Below are 15,739 nucleotides of genomic sequence, written 5' to 3'. Positions count from 1 at the left end.
AAGATTGACGAGGGCAGGGTGATGGACGTTGTCTACATGGACTTTAGCAAGGCCTTTGACAAGGTCCCGCATGGTAGGCTGGTCCAGAAGGTTCAAACACATGGGATCCAGGGTGAGCTAGCAAATTGGATACAAAATTGGCTTGGTGATAGGAGGCAGAGGGTGGTAGTGGAGGGTTGTTTTTCAGATTGGAGGTCGGTGACCAGTGGTGTGCCACAGGGATCGGTGCTGGGCCCTCTGTTGTTTGTCATATATATTAATGACTTGGATATGAATGTAAGGGGCATGATTAGTAAGTTTGCAGACGACACCAAAATTGGTGGTATAGTGGACAGTGAAGAAGGTTGTCTAAGGTTACAACAGGAAATAGATCAACTGGGAAAGTGGGCAAGGGATTGGCAAATAGAATTTAACACAGATAAGTGCGAAGTGATGCATTTTGGGAAGTTAAACCAGGGCAGGACATATACAGTGAATGGCAGGGCCCTGGGGAGTGTTGTTGAGCAGAGAGACCTTGGGGTGCAAGTACATAGTTCTCTGGAAGTGGCAACACAGGTAGACAGGGTGGTGAAGGCGGCGTATGGCATGCTTGCCTTCATTGGCAGAGGCATCGAGTACAAGAGTTGGGACGTCATGTTACAGTTGTACATAACGTTGGTTAGGCCGCATTTGGAGTACTGTGTGCAGTTCTGGTCGCCACACTGGAGGAAAGATGTGATTAAGCTAGAGAGGGTGCAGAAAAGATTCACACGGATCTTGCCTGGTTTGGAGGGCTTGAGTTATAAAGAGAGACTGGATAGGCTGGGTCTGTTTACCCTAGAGCGAAGGAGGCTGAGGGGACATGATAGAGGTATATAGAATTATGAGAGGCATAGATAGGGTAGATAGCCAGAGTCTGTTTCCCATGGTCGGGGTGACTAAAACTAGAGGGCATAGATTTAAGGTGAGAGGGAGGAGGTTTAAAGGGGATCGTTTTTCACACAAAGAATAGTGGGTATCTGGAATGAGCTGTCTGAGGAGGTGGTGGAGGCAGGAACAGTAGCAACATTTAAGAAGCATCTGGACAGGTACTTGAATGAGCAAGGCATAGAGGGATATGGAATTAATGCAGGCAGGTAGGATTAGTATAGATAGGCATTATGGTCAGCATGGACGCAGTGGGCCGAAGGGCCTGTTTCTATGCTGTATGACTCTACTGTACTCCAGTTATACAGTGACAGACCTGTCCCCACCAGTCCTGTAACCCAGTGTGAAACAGTGACAGACCTGTACTCACTACAACAAGGAACGATACGAAGAAAAGAAAGAATGGAGAGGAGGAACTGAATGCTGAAGGCTATTTGCAGTGTCTTTTTCCTGGTGATGCTTGGCGCCAGGCAAGGAGGATTGTTTGTACGAGATTTAGATTAATTGAGGCTAGGCTGCATGGGGGCGAGGAGTAGCAGGCTTTATTTATCCGAGCACGGTTGCTACGGAGATTTTCCATCTGCCCCAACACTCCAATGCCTTCAGCCTTTGGCGTGATCCGATAATCCGCTCAGTCCGTGTGCCAGCAGGTGTTTTGTTTTAACTGGACTGAAGCATCTGCCTGCCGACCCATGTAGGGGCGATGCTGGTTGATTAATCATCTGGACGTAGGCATGGAGGGGGTGGGTGGGGGGCACAAGCTACAAATTTGAGAGTGTTAGCACTGTAGGTGATACGACTGCTTCAGGCAGATCTCAATGTGCTGGGAAACTGCACTCATACTGGAGAACAATGTTTACTTTGGAAAAGTGCAGTGTGGGTAGAGTGAATGCTCAGCATTTATATACCCTTCAGGGAAAAGCATTAAAGTTGGAGAAAGAAAGACCTTTTATTGCGTTATGCACTAAAGGCTGCTCAGGAATGCTGGGAAGCAATAGCCAGAATCAACAGGGTGTTAGAGAGTCATTAGGGCACAGGTGGAGGCCATTCAGCCCATCGTGTCCATGCCAGCTCTCTGTACAGCGATCCAATCAGTCTCATTCTACCACCCCACCCCCCTCGATCCCCGTAGTCCTGCAAGTTTATTTCCCTCGAGTGCCCATCCAATTTCCTTTTGAAGTCATCGATTGTCTCCACTTCCAACACCCTCGGAGGCAGCGAGTCTCAGGTCATTATCATTCGCTGTGTAAAAAAGTTCTTCCTCACATCACCCCCACCTCGTGCCCAATACCTTAAATCTAGTCCTTGTACCATCAGTTAATGGGATCAGCTTTTCTTTGTCTACCTTATCTGAACCCGTCATAATCTTGTCCAAATCAAATCTCCCCTCAATCTCCTTTGTTCCAAGGTGAACCACCCCAAATTCTCCAAACTAACCTTGTAACTAAAATCCCCCATCCCTGGAACCATTCTGGTAAATCTCCTCTGCACCCTCCCCAGGACCCTCACATCCTTCCTAAAGTGTGATGACCAGAACTGGATGCAATACGCTACAAAGCTCTGGTTAGGCCATAACTGAAAAAGGTGTTGGCCTGCATTTATAGGACAATGGATTACAAGACCAGGCATATGATTCTGTCCTTAAACACCACCTGTCAGGCCTCACTTGGAATACTGTGTCCAGCAGCTCTGGTCCCCTCACATGGTGGGTTTTAGTGGGACTCTGGAAAGAGAGCAGAGACGGGCCACCAGACCAATTCTCATCTTAGTTATCAAGATAGGCTAAAAGAGTTGGCAGTCTACACTTTAGAAAAGCATAGACTGGGGGGGGGGCAGGGGCAAGAGCTGGGGTGGTGATCGGATAGAGGTTTGGAAGACAATGATTGTGTTCCAGCTAATTAGGTTAGGGAGGACCTGGGGTCACAATTTTAATTGTATAAGGCCGAATTGAAGTTACATGTTAGGAGATAGTTCTTTGCCCAAACCTCAAGGACATAGTTGGGCAGGTGACCAAAAGCTCGGACAAAGAGGTCAGTTTTAAGCAGCATCTTAAAAGGAGGAGAGGTTTAGGGAGGGAATTCCAGAACTTCACGCCCAGGCAGCTGAAGGTGCGGCCGCCAATGGTGGAGCGATGAGAATCAGGGGATGCACAAGAGGTTAGAGGAACGCAGAGATCTTGGAGGAGGTTACAGCACTAGGGAGGGGCCGAGGCAATGGAGCGATTTGAACACGAGGATGAGAATTTTGAATCAGAGCCGTCGCTGGTTTGAGAACCAGTGTTGGTCAGCGAGCATGGAGGGGCGTGGGGATGAGGGTGATGGTGAATGGGACTTGGTGACTCTCACCCCTTCCCCACCAAATCGCTCGGTTTTAATCGATACTACTATGGTCAGTGGAGCACTGACCTTTGTCCTCCTTTGTCACTCCTGCTCTCCAAATCCCTCGTCTTAAAGGACAGAGATGGGAATCTATGTGTGGAGCCAGAGGAAATGAGCAAGGTGCTAAATGAGTACTTTGCATCAGTATTCACCAATGAGAAGGACTTGGTGGATGATGAGCCGAGGGAAGGGTGTGCAGATAGTCTCAGTCATCTCATTATCAAAAAGGAGGTGGTGTTGGGTGTCTTGCAAAGCATTAAGGTAGATAAGTCCCCAGGGCCTGATGGGATCTGCCCCAGAATACTGAGGGAGGCAAGGGAAGAAATTGCTGGGGCCTTGACAGAAATCTTTGCATCCTCATTGGCTACAGGTGAGGTCCCAGATGACTGGAGAATAGCCAATGTTGTTCCTTTGTTTAAGAAGGGTGGCAAGGATAATCCAGGAAATTATAGGCCGGTGAGCCTTACGTCAGTGGTAGGGAAACTATTAGAGAGTATTCTTCGGGACAGGATTTACTCCCATTTGGAAACAAACGAACTTATTAGTGAGAGACAGCACGGTTTTGTGAAGGGAAGGTCGTGTCTTACTAATTTGAGTGAGTTTTTTGAGGAAGTGACGAAGATGATTGATGAGGGAAGGGCGGTGGATGTCGTCTATATGGACTTTAGTAAAGCCTTTGACAAGGTCCCGCATGGCAGACTGGTACAAAAGGTGAAGTCACACGGGATCAGAGGTGAGCTGGCAAGATGGATACAGAACTGGCTCGGTCACAGAAGACAGAGGGTAACAGTGGATGGGTGTTTTTCTGAATGGAGGGATGATTTTGGAGGAAAATGTAGCTGGTCTGATTAGTAAGTTTGCGGATGACACAAAGGTTGGTGGAGTTGTGGATAATGATGAGGATTGTCAGAGGATACAGCAGGATATAGATCGGTTGGAGACTTGGGCGGAGAAATGGCAGATGGAGTTTAATCCGGACAAATGTGAGGTAATGCATTTTGGAAGGTCTAATGCAGGTGGGAGGTATACAGTAAATGGTAGAACCCTTAGGAGTATTGACAGGCAGAGAGATCTGGGCGTACAGGTCCACAGGTCACTGAAAGTGGCAACGCAGGTGGATAAGGTAGTCAAGAAGGCATACAGCATGCTTGCCTTCATCGGTCGGGGCATACAGTATAAAAATTGGCAAGTCATGTTGCAGCTGTACAGAACCTTAGTTAGGCCACACTTAGAATATTGCGTGCAATTCTGGTCGCCACACTACCAGAAGGACGTGGAGGCTTTGGAGAGGGTACAGAGGAGGTTTACCAGGATGTTGCCTGGTCTGGAGGGCATTAGCTATGAGGAGAGGCTGGAAAAACTCGGATTGTTTTCACTGGAACGACAGAGGTGGAGGGGCGACATGATAGAGGTTTACAAAGTTATGAGTGGCATGGACAGAGTGGATAGTCAGAAGCTTTCTCCCAGGGTGGAAGAGTCAGTTACTAGGGGACATAGGTTTAAGGTGCGAGCGGCAAAGTTTAGAGGGGATGTGCGAGGCAAGTTTTTTTTTTTTTTTATACACAGAGGGTGGTGAGTGCCTGGAACTTGCTGCCAGGGGAGGTGGTGGAAGCAGGTATGATAGCGACGTTTAAGAGACATCTTGACAAATATAGGAATAGGAAGGGAATAGAGGGATACGGACCCCGGAAGTGCAGAAGGTGTTAGTTTCGGCAGGCATCAAGATCGGCGCAGGCTTGGAGGGCCGAATGGCCTGTTCCTGTGCTGTACTGTTGTTTGTTCTACATACTAGTCCTTCTTCCAGCACCCTCAGCATGTAAATCAAGGCTCAATTGTACCACATCCTACTCCAAATCATTCCGTTTTGCCATCACAGAACTGGGTAATTCTACCCAGTCACCTCCATCTACAATTCTACAAGCCTTACTTGTTTATTTAAAAAAAACACACAGGGTGATCCTTCCAACTTTCATACAACCCAAGAACAGGGTCCTGCTGAAAATTACCATTGACTGGAAACTGAACTAGTCCAGCCATATAAATACCATGGCTACAAGAGGCTGGGAATTCTGCAGCAAGTCAGGAGTGTGATGGAATACTCTCCACTTGCCTGGATGGGTGCAGCTCCAACAACACTCAAGAAGCTCGACACCATCCAGGACAAAGCAGCCCGCTTGATTGGCACCCCATCTACAAACATTCTCTCCCTCCACCACCGACGCACAGTGGCAGCAGTGTGTACCATCTAGAAGATCCACTGCAGCAACGCACCAAGGCTCCTTTGACAGCACCTTCCAAACCAGCGACCTCTACCACCTAGAAGGACAAGGGCAGCAAATACATGGGAACACCACCACCTGCAAGTTCCCCTCCAAGTGACACACCATCCTGACTTGGAACTATATCGGCCGTTCCTTCACTGTCGCTGGGTCAAGATCCTGGAACTCCCTCCCTAACAGCACTGTGGGTGTACCTACCCCACACGGACTGCAGCGGTTCAAGGCAGCAGCTCACCAACCACGTTCTCAAGGGCAATGAGAGATGGGCAATAAATGCTGGCCTTCAGCAATGCTCATATCCCACGAATGAATAAAAAAAAAAATGGTCATAGCTGTAAGGAACAAGAGGAGGCCTTTCAGCCCCTCAAGCCTGTACCACCATTCAATTAGATCATGGCTGACCTGTTTCTTAACTCCATCTACCTGCCTTGGTTCTGTAACCCTTAATCCCCTCACCCAAAAGAGAGTTCCAGATTTCCACTCCCCTTTGTGTGAAGAAGTGCTTCCTGACATCATCCCTGAACGGCCCTGGCTCTACGTTTAAGGTTCTGCCCCGTTGTTCGGGACTGCCCCCACCAGAGGAAATAGTTTCTCTCTATCGACCCTATCGAATCCTTTAATCATCTTAAACCCCTCGATTAGAATCACCCCTTAAATCTTCTACACTCGAGGGAATACAAGCCCAGTCTGTACAACCTGTCCTCGTAATTTAACCCTTTCAGTCCTGGTAACATTCTGCTGAATCTGCACTGCACCCTCTCCAAGGGGAATATATCCTTCCTCAGAGCAGTGCACAGAACTGAACACGGTTACTCCAGATGGGGGGCTAACCAAGCTCTGTCCAGTCCTTCCCAGCGAGTGGGACCTCTTTCCCTACTGGGCCTTCGTCCAGTGAGTGGGAGCCACCCTCCCCACCTGTCTGATGAAAAGATAAGCACTGACTTTGCTCTCCATTTACTGGAAGGACACTCTAAAGCTGGTGCTGCTTAGACATGGAGTCGGCAGTGAATCTGATCATTCAAAGCATCCCTTGGTCCCTGCGCCTATTGTAAGGGGGCTGGCGAGGGAGGTTCTCAGGAGATAAACTGTACTGAGCTGTGAAGCAAGAGGAGAAACAAGCCTTTCAACCTTAGAATAAAAAGGAACTTGGTAGCTTGCAAACCTGCCAGCAGTTTGTTTTCTCTCGGTCTCTCTCTCTCACTAAGAGTTATCTATAAAATACTTGGTGCCTACTAGTCCCCTCTCCCTCAGAGATATCTGTACACTGACTGACATTTCTCAGGGGGATATCAGTACATTGACTGGTGTTTCTCAGTCCTCTTTCTCGAAGAGCTCTCTGAACAGTGACAGACAGATCAGGGATGCTTAACATACTGCATCAAGCGCAGGATTGGTGATCCGATTGGGGAGAAAACAGGTCACGCCTTTGAGGGAACAACAACCTGCGTCGTCCTTAACGTAAAAACAAAACCCAGATCTCGGACAGTGTCCAGAGGAGACTGCTGATAAAACCCTAACTCAGCATAAGGGAGCTGCTGCACTGACCTGTTTTTTTTTACAAGGCTGTTATGGGATAGATTTAATAGCAGTGGCATTTTAAATCGGACCCGCAGAGTTCCAGCTTACATTGTGCGGATGGACGTGGAATCAGTCAACAGGCCCTCGCCCTGGAGAGCTGCTGGTACCTTATTAGGTGCCAGCAGCCTGCTTGGGCAACAACCGAGCCTGATCGAACGAGAGCTAGCATCAGCTTGACCGCAGCAGGGCGGTGGGCCCAGTAATGCTAATTGAGGGGCTGGGTGATCCCCGGAAGCCCACTGTCCCTAGGGTGGAAAGCAGCAACGGGAGACACGTCGTTTACAGGACGACTGTTTTAGGAACGTTAGTTCTATTTAAGTTTAAATTGAAAAGCACCATTTTTTTTTTTTAAATAAAGAAAATCAACTCCAGCTCTCCGTCAGAAACTAAGTACTAGGCAGTTAAATACTTGAGTCAGTTGATCTTCAGGCAGGTTAAACATGTCTTTCGGATGAGACATTAAACGGAGGCCCTGTCTCGGGTGGATGTAAAAGATCCCACAGCCGCTACTGGAAGAGCGACTGGGAGATGGGGTCGGGGGGGTGGTTCTTCCTGGTGCCCTGGGGCCAATACTTATCCCTCAACCAACATCACTAAAAACAGATGATCTGGTCATGACCACATTGCTGTGTGTGGGATCTTGTTGTGTGCAAATTGGTTGCTGCGTTTTCTACATGACAACAGTGCACTTTAGAAGTACTGCATTGACTGCACAGCACTTTGGGCTATCCTGAGGTTGAGAAAGGGGTTATAGATGTACCAGACTTTTTGTTTTCTCGTCCCAACTTTCCTTTCCAACTCACTTCAAGACGCCATTTCTCCCACCCTCGTCCCATCCTGCACGATCTCCGATCTCAGGATTGGAGCTGCAGACCTTTTCTGAAGTGGGTTTGCCCTGGACAGGCATCGCTGCCCCACGTCCACGGTTACATCTTGGAGAGATTGATTACAGCAGAAGCCATGTCGGCACAGCTCAGGATGATCAGTCATAGGAACAGGAGGAGGCCATTCAGCCCCTCGAGCCCATTCCACCACGCAGTCAGATCAGGTCTTATTTAAAAAGAGGGATCAGCCTTGGCTCAGCAGTAGCACCCTCCTCACAAAGTCAGAGGATTGTGGTCCAAGGCCCACTCCGGAGACAACAACTTGCATTTATTCAGACACTGTGCTCTATTTGTGAGCACAAACAATGAGAGCCCAGCTCCCCAGAGCTGTGGTGTGGGCTGCCATCTCCAATGTCGAATTCAAACCTAGCTGTGAAGACTGACAGGAATGGGCAACATTCACAAACCTCATCCCCAAAAAACAACCACCGCACCAGCCCAACAAAAACGTGGGCAACTGGCTGCTCGAGGAATGTTAGAAAGTGTGGCGGGACTGGGCGTTAGGGAATGATGAGGCGTTTGTGCGTGCTGGGGGAGGTTGGGAGCGGGCTTGGCAGTGATGCCGCCCACAGCCGACCAGCGGCCAATGGAAGCAGCTCTGGTACTTGGAAAGGTTTTGATTGGGCTGGGTATGCAATACCACTGTATTGGGCCACAATCTGTGCAAGTCGCTTGCAATCCAAGCTGGACCGCCCCCTGACCCCTGACATTCAGTCTCAATCAGGGTTGCAGAGTGGGGAGGTTGAGGGGGGGGGGAAAAAGGAAAAGTAGCTCTGCTGGCACAGCTGAGTCAAGCATCCAGGGTGTAAAAATAGACTCCCTGAGAACTCAGTAAAAAGGTCAAAGGGCCAGAAGAGCAGGCTCACAGTGTATCATACAACCATTTCACTTGATACGGAGGAAGATTGGGTTTCCTCTCCCCTCCCCCTCTCACACACGTTCCCCTTCCATCCCCCGAGTAGAAGCTCTTTGAAAACCCAAAGCAGGCACTCTGCAGTCCGAGCATAAAATCCCACTTCTTTCTGGCCCGCTCACTCATGTCAGTATTAATGGAAGCACTTCCCATCAGGGAACGTCTCGCTCTCTGCCTTGGGCGCCCATTTTAAGTCCGACTGTGCCTCTTGCAGTGCCTTGCGACGTGCCGCTACACTAAAAAGACGCAAGTTGTTGTTGCTGTGCGCCCCAGGGCAGTGCCGAGGGAGCGCGTGTTGTCGGAGTTGCTGTCCTTCAGACAAGATGGGGGAAGCTCAGTTCTTCTTTGGCAGTCTGAGCGCGCATTTTAGGGCCCCCCCCCCAAAGAAACAAAATCAAGCAGGGACGTGGGCGCTGACGGGAGACACAGACAGAGACTGTAGCAAGCATGCTGGGCTTTCTCAAAGCACTAAACATCATTCTGTCCTCTTAAAATCCGCCTGAAATGTCTGCTCTGTCTCAACATCCCCTTGAATAACCTTCAGCGGAAGCAGTGGAGTGAAGGAGGAGAGGGCTGTGGCTGCTGCAGATTTCTTTTCACAGGCTGTCAGCCAAGATTGATTGCAAATTGTGTCGTGTGTTTTACTGCAAACTGGGCTGTGCTGTGCTGCAGATACCAGCAGGGAGTAAACGGATCGCAATTGCTGATCAGGTAGTGTCACCGCAGAGTCTGCTGCACAGTCAGCAGGTCGTGCCGAGACGAGAGGGAGCAGAACCTGACTGCGCAACAAAATTAAACCACCCTCTTCCTCCCATTGCGCACTTGTCCTGGCATAGGAGGAGGGGGACGTTCAGCCCCTTCAGCCTATGCTGGCATTCAATAAAGATAGTGGCTGATCTGTGCCAGATCGTCAACTGCCCACTTTCACTCCAGATCTGGCTAAAATTGATCTCCAATTTAAAAATGATTAATTGGGCTAGCATCTACTGCTTTTTGCAGGAGAGTTCTCCACATTTTTACCACCCCTTTGCAAACGGAATGGTGCCACTTTGTAAAATGCAGCTAAATACCGGACTGAAGTTGTACTGAGATCCGCGCAGTGATGTGCAGCAGGCTGTCACTAGTCAACACAATTCCCGCAACGAAAGGGCGAGGAACACATTGTTTTAGTCCTAACATGCAACTTTTCTTACACAAGGCGCTGTTAATGCCACATTCTACCATCCTATCACCCCCACGTTCCCAACTACCACCATCTCGTCCCACCAACCCCCCTTCCCATATATGGGGCCATCATATATACCAGTAGGGTTGGGTTTGAATATGGCAGGGAAGAACGTGGATGATTGAAACAACATGGAGAGGGGAATTAAACACAGGGTTACATTCGTAACACAAACACCCGTGCAAGGAAATTGGGGTTGGGAGCAGGGTTCAGAAAACTTGCAGTTTGGAACCAGCAGAACAAACTGAGCGAAACAGAGATTTGCTCACAGATCGACCAATGTTCAAATTTCCTGAAAGACTATCCCTCATTGAAACCCAGTCGGGTCACCTCTAACACTCCCCATAGGGAGAAAGGGCTACGGAAATGAGTGCTCAGCTTATTGTAAAATGAGACCTGTCCCCACCAGTACCGTACCCCAGTGTTATACACTGACAGACCTGCACCCACCAGTACTGTACCCCAGTGTTATACACTGACAGACCTGTATCCACCAGTACTGTACCCCAGTGTTATACAGACAGACCTGTACCCACCAGTACCGTACCCCAGTGTTATACAGACAGACCTGTACCCACCAGTACTGTACCCTAGTGTTATACACTGACAGACCTGTACCCACCAGTACTGTACCCTAGTGTTATACACTGACAGACCTGTCCCCACCAGTACCGTACCCCAGTGTTACACACTGACAGACCTGACCCCACCAGTACCGTACCCCAGTGTTGACAGCGCACTGACACGGAACACAAAAGTCCGAGTGTATCAGGCCTGTGTCCTCAGTACCTTGCTCTACGGCAGCGAGGCCTGGACAACGTATGCCAGCCAAGAGCGACGTCTCAATTCATTCCATCTTCGCTGCCTTCGGAGAATACTTGGCATCAGGTGGCAGGACTATATCTCCAACACAGAAGTCCTTGAAGCGGCCAACACCCCCAGCTTATACACACTACTGAGTCAGCGGCGCTTGAGATGGCTTGGCCATGTGAGCCGCATGGAAGATGGCAGGATCCCCAAAGACACATTGTACAGCGAGCTCGCCACTGGTATCAGACCCACCGGCCGTCCATGTCTCCGCTATAAAGACGTCTGCAAACGCGACATGAAATCGCGTGACATTGATCACAAGTCGTGGGAGTCAGTTGCCAGCATTCGCCAGAGCTGGCGGGCAGCCATAAAGACAGGGCTAAATTGTGGCGAGTCGAAGAGACTTAGTAGTTGGCAGGAAAAAAGACAGAGGCGAAAGGGGAGAGCCAACTGTGCAACAGCCCCGACAAACAAATTTCTCTGCAGCACCTGTGGAAGAGCCTGTCACTCCAGAATTGGCCTTTATAGCCACTCCAGGCGCTGCTTCACAAACCACTGACCACCTCCAGGCGCGTATCCATTGTCTCTCGAGATAAGGAGGCCCAAAAGAAAGACCCCAGTGTTACACACTGACAGACCTGTACCCACCAGTACTGTACCCCAGTGTTATAGTGACAGACCTGTCACAACCAGTACTATACCCCAGTGTTATACACTGACAGACCTGGACCCACCAGTACTGTATCCCAGTGTTATACAGTGACAGAAACAAGAAATGCTGGAGTCACTCAGCAGGTTTGGCAGCATCTGTGGAAAGAGAAGCAGAGTTAACGTTTCGGGTCAGTGACTCTATGTTCTTCTTCGGAACATTGAGTTCAATAATTTCAGAGCATGACAGCCCCCCATTTTACTTTCATTTTTAATTATTTTTTCTTCCTTTTTTTTTTACATTCCTTTTTACATTTTTTATAATCTTTTTTTGCATTTATTTCATTTCATCTTAGTTTGTTCAGTTTGCTTACCCACTGTTTTTTTTCCAGGTTGTTTTTCTTCAGGTTTGCACTTGCTGCTGTTCAATATTCAGTGTATTCACACCTAATCTGTACTAATGCTTTGTCTTTCAACACACCATTAACATATTGTTTGCCTTTGCTCCGTGACCTTTTGGTCAGCTATGTGGCCTGGTCCAATCTGCACCTTCTCCTTTGTTATCTCTTGCCCCACCCCCACCTCACTTGTTTATAATCTGTGACATTTCTAATATTTGTCAGTTCCGAAGAAGGGTCACTGACCCGAAACGTTAACTCTGCTTCTCTTTCCACAGATGCTGCCAGACCTGCTGAGTGGTTCCAGCATTTCTTGTTTTTGTTTCAGATTTCCAGCATCCGCAGTATTTTGCTTTTATTATACAGTGACAGACCTGTCCCCACCGGTACTGCACCCCAGTGTTATACAGTGTCAGACCTGTCCCCACCAGTACTGTATCCCAGTGTTATACAGCGACAGACCTGTCCCCACCAGTACTGTACCCACCAGTACCGTACCCCAGTGTTATACAGCGACAGACCTGTCCCCACCAGTACTATATCCCAGTGTTATACAGCGACAGACCTGTCCCCACCAGTACTGTACCCACCAGTACCGTACCCCAGTGTTATACAGCGACAGACCTGTCCCCACCAGTACTGTACCCACCAGTACCGTACCCCAGTGTTATACAGCGACAGACCTGTCCCCACCAGTACTGTACCCCAGTGTTATACAGCGACAGACCTGTCCCCACCAGTATTGTACCCCAGTGTTATACAGTACTGGTGGGTACAGGTCACTGTACCCCAGTGATACACAGTGTCAGACCTGTTCCCAGGAGTAAATGATGCCCTATTCCAGTCTTGGTGCCCTATTTTGTTGTGATCAATTGCTGAGGCACCTGGTACTGTTGTTGCAGTGCCCAATGTTGGGTCCCAGTGTCCACAGCTGGTGCTTAGATTCCAATGTCGAGTTGCGGTGCCTAGTTTCTATTGTTGACGTCCAAATGCCCAGTGGTGGTGCCGAGTTCCCAATGTCTATTGCCTAGTGTTCCTGTGTAGAGTCGCAATGCCACAGCTACCACCACCACCCCTCCCCCAAATGGCCAATGCCAGCACACCCCCAGTGTCCAGCACTGGTGTCTGAATCCCAATGCCCCACACCCATCACCAATATCTATCATGAAATGCCTCACAACCATCATCCAATTTCCCACACCCATGATCAACATCCATTACCCAGTGCCACATACCCATCACACTGGGTACAGATACCTCATGCCCTCATAACCCCATCCCCATGCCCCCTCACCTTGGGGTCTTTCTCAGTAGTAATACTGGGTACAGACCCCCCTCCCCTCCCCAGTACCCCCTCACCTTGGGGTCTTTCTCATAGTAGTGCTGGGTACAAACCCCCCCCCTCCCCAGTACCCCCTCACCTTGGGGTCTTTCTCATAGTAGTACTGCTGGGTACAGACCACTCCCCAGTGCCCCCTCACCTTGGGGTCTTTCTCATAGTAGCACTGCTGGGTACAGACCCCCCTCCACTCCCCAGTGCCCCCTCACCTTGGGGTCTTTCTCATAGTAGTAATATCGGGTACAGACCTCCCTCCCCAGTGCCCCCTCACCTTGGGGTCTTTCTCATAGTAGTAATATCAGGTACAGACCCCCCCCCTCCCCTCCCCAGTGCCCCCTCACCTTGGGGTCTTTCTCATAGTACCACTCCACTCCACTCCACTCCACTCCACTCCACTCCACTCCACTCCACTCCACTCCACTCCACTCCACTCCACTCCACTCCACTCCCCAGTGCCCCCTCACCTTGGGGTCTTTCTCATAGTAGTACTGCCTCCACTCCACTCCACTCCACTCCACTCCACTCCACTCCACTCCACTCCACTCCACTCCACTCGGGGTCTTTCTCATAGTAGTACTGCCTCCACTCCACTCCACTCCACTCCCCTCCCCAGTACCCCCTCACCTTGGGGTCTTTCTCATAGTAGTACTGCCTCCACTCCACTCCACTCCACTCCCCTCCCCAGTTCCCCCTCACCTTGGGGGTCTTTCTCATAGTAGTACTGCCTCCACTCCACTCCCCTCCCCATTGCCCCCTCACCTTGGGGTCTTTCTCATAGTAGTACTGCCTCCACTCCACTCCACTCCCCTCCCCTCCCCTCCCCAGTACCCCCTCACCTTGGGGTCTTTCTCATAGTAGTACTGCCTCCACTCCACTCCACTCCACTCCCCTCCCCAGTACCCCCTCACCTTGGGGTCTTTCTCATAGTAGTACTGCCTCCACTCCACTCCCCTCCCCTCCCCAGTGCCCCCTCACCTTGGGGTCTTTCTCATAGTAATAATATCAGGTACAGACCCCCCCCCTCCCACTCCCCAGTGCCCCCTCACCTTGGGGTCTTTCTCATAGTAATAATATCAGGTACAGACCCCCCCCCTCCCACTCCCCAGTGCCCCCTCACCTTGGGGTCTTTCTCATAGTAGTAATACCAGGCACAGACCCTCCCCCTCCCCTCCCCAGTGCCCCCTCACCTTGGGGTCTTTCTCATAGTAGTACTGCCTCCACTCCACTCCCCTCCCCAGTGCCCCCTCACCTTGGGGTCTTTCTCATAGTAGTACTGCCTCCACTCCACTCCCCTCCCCTCCCCAGTGCCCCCTCACCTTGGGGTCTTTCTCATAGTAGTAATATCGGGTACAGACCCCCCTCCCACTCCCCAGTGCCCCCTCACCTTGGGGTCTTTCTCATAGTAGTAATACCAGGTACAGACCCTCCCCCTCCCCTCCCCAGTGCCCCCTCACCTTGGGGTCTTTCTCATAGTAGTACTGCCTCCACTCCACTCCCCTCCCCAGTGCCCCCTCACCTTGGGGTCTTTCTCATAGTAGTACTGCCTCCACTCCACTCCCCTCCCCTCCCCAGTGCCCCCTCACCTTGGGGTCTTTCTCATAGTAGTAATATCGGGTACAGACCCTCCCCCTCCCCTCCCCTCCCCAGTGCCCCCTCACCTTGGGGTCTTTCTCATAGTAGTAATATCGGGTACAGACCCTCCCCCTCCCCTCCCCAGTGCCCCCTCACCTTGGGGTCTTTCTCATAGTAGTAATATCGGGTACAGACCCTCCCCCTCCCCTCCCCAGTGCCCCCTCACCTTGGGGTCTTTCTCATAGTAGTACTGCCTCCACTCCACTCCCCTCCCCTCCCCAGTGCCCCCTCACCTTGGGGTCTTTCTCATAGTAGTACTGCCTCCACTCCACTCCCCTCCCCTCCCCAGTGCCCCCTCACCTTGGGGTCTTTCTCATAGTAGTACTGCTGGGTGCGGATCCACCTGCCGACCAGGTGGTCGCGGACGGTGTGCGCAAGCGCCAGGTAGTAGTCGCGGGGCGTGGCCACATTGCGGTCCTTGACCAGGGTGAAGTGCAGGTGCCGGTTAAAATTCTTCTTCAGGTCGCTCACATTCTCCACGCCCGCCAGGCCCCGCACGCTGATCTGCTTCCTCCGCTCCACGTCCGTCTGGGGCCGCGACATGACGGTAAACGCTTTGAGAAAATTTTGTTTTTTTTTTAAACAAAAAAGAAAAACACAAAAAAAAAACTTTTGTTGTGAAAGACAAAGGGGGATTTTAAAAAAAATAAACAACAATAGCCACCGGGCCGCCGCTGTCACTTCACCGACCGTCCGACCGACCGACCGTTCGACTTCAGCCGCTCCACTCGCGCCCTCATCAATATTCA

General features: G+C 50.4%; 1 protein-coding gene across 1 annotated transcript in view; it reads right to left on the bottom strand.

The window, feature by feature from the left end:
- LOC137355930 (glycogen phosphorylase, muscle form) overlaps positions 1-15,739 on the bottom strand; it is a 60,846-nt gene extending 45,107 nt beyond the window's left edge. Inside the window, exon 1 of the mRNA XM_068021600.1 lies at positions 15,291-15,739. Coding sequence (XP_067877701.1) covers positions 15,291-15,533 — 243 coding nt within the window. The 5' untranslated portion in view covers positions 15,534-15,739. The remainder of the gene's footprint in view (positions 1-15,290) is intronic.

Source organism: Heterodontus francisci, chromosome 44 (genome assembly GCF_036365525.1).
Source record: "Heterodontus francisci isolate sHetFra1 chromosome 44, sHetFra1.hap1, whole genome shotgun sequence".
NCBI lineage: Eukaryota > Metazoa > Chordata > Chondrichthyes > Heterodontiformes > Heterodontidae > Heterodontus > Heterodontus francisci.
This window is presented reverse-complemented; position numbering and strand designations above follow the sequence as displayed.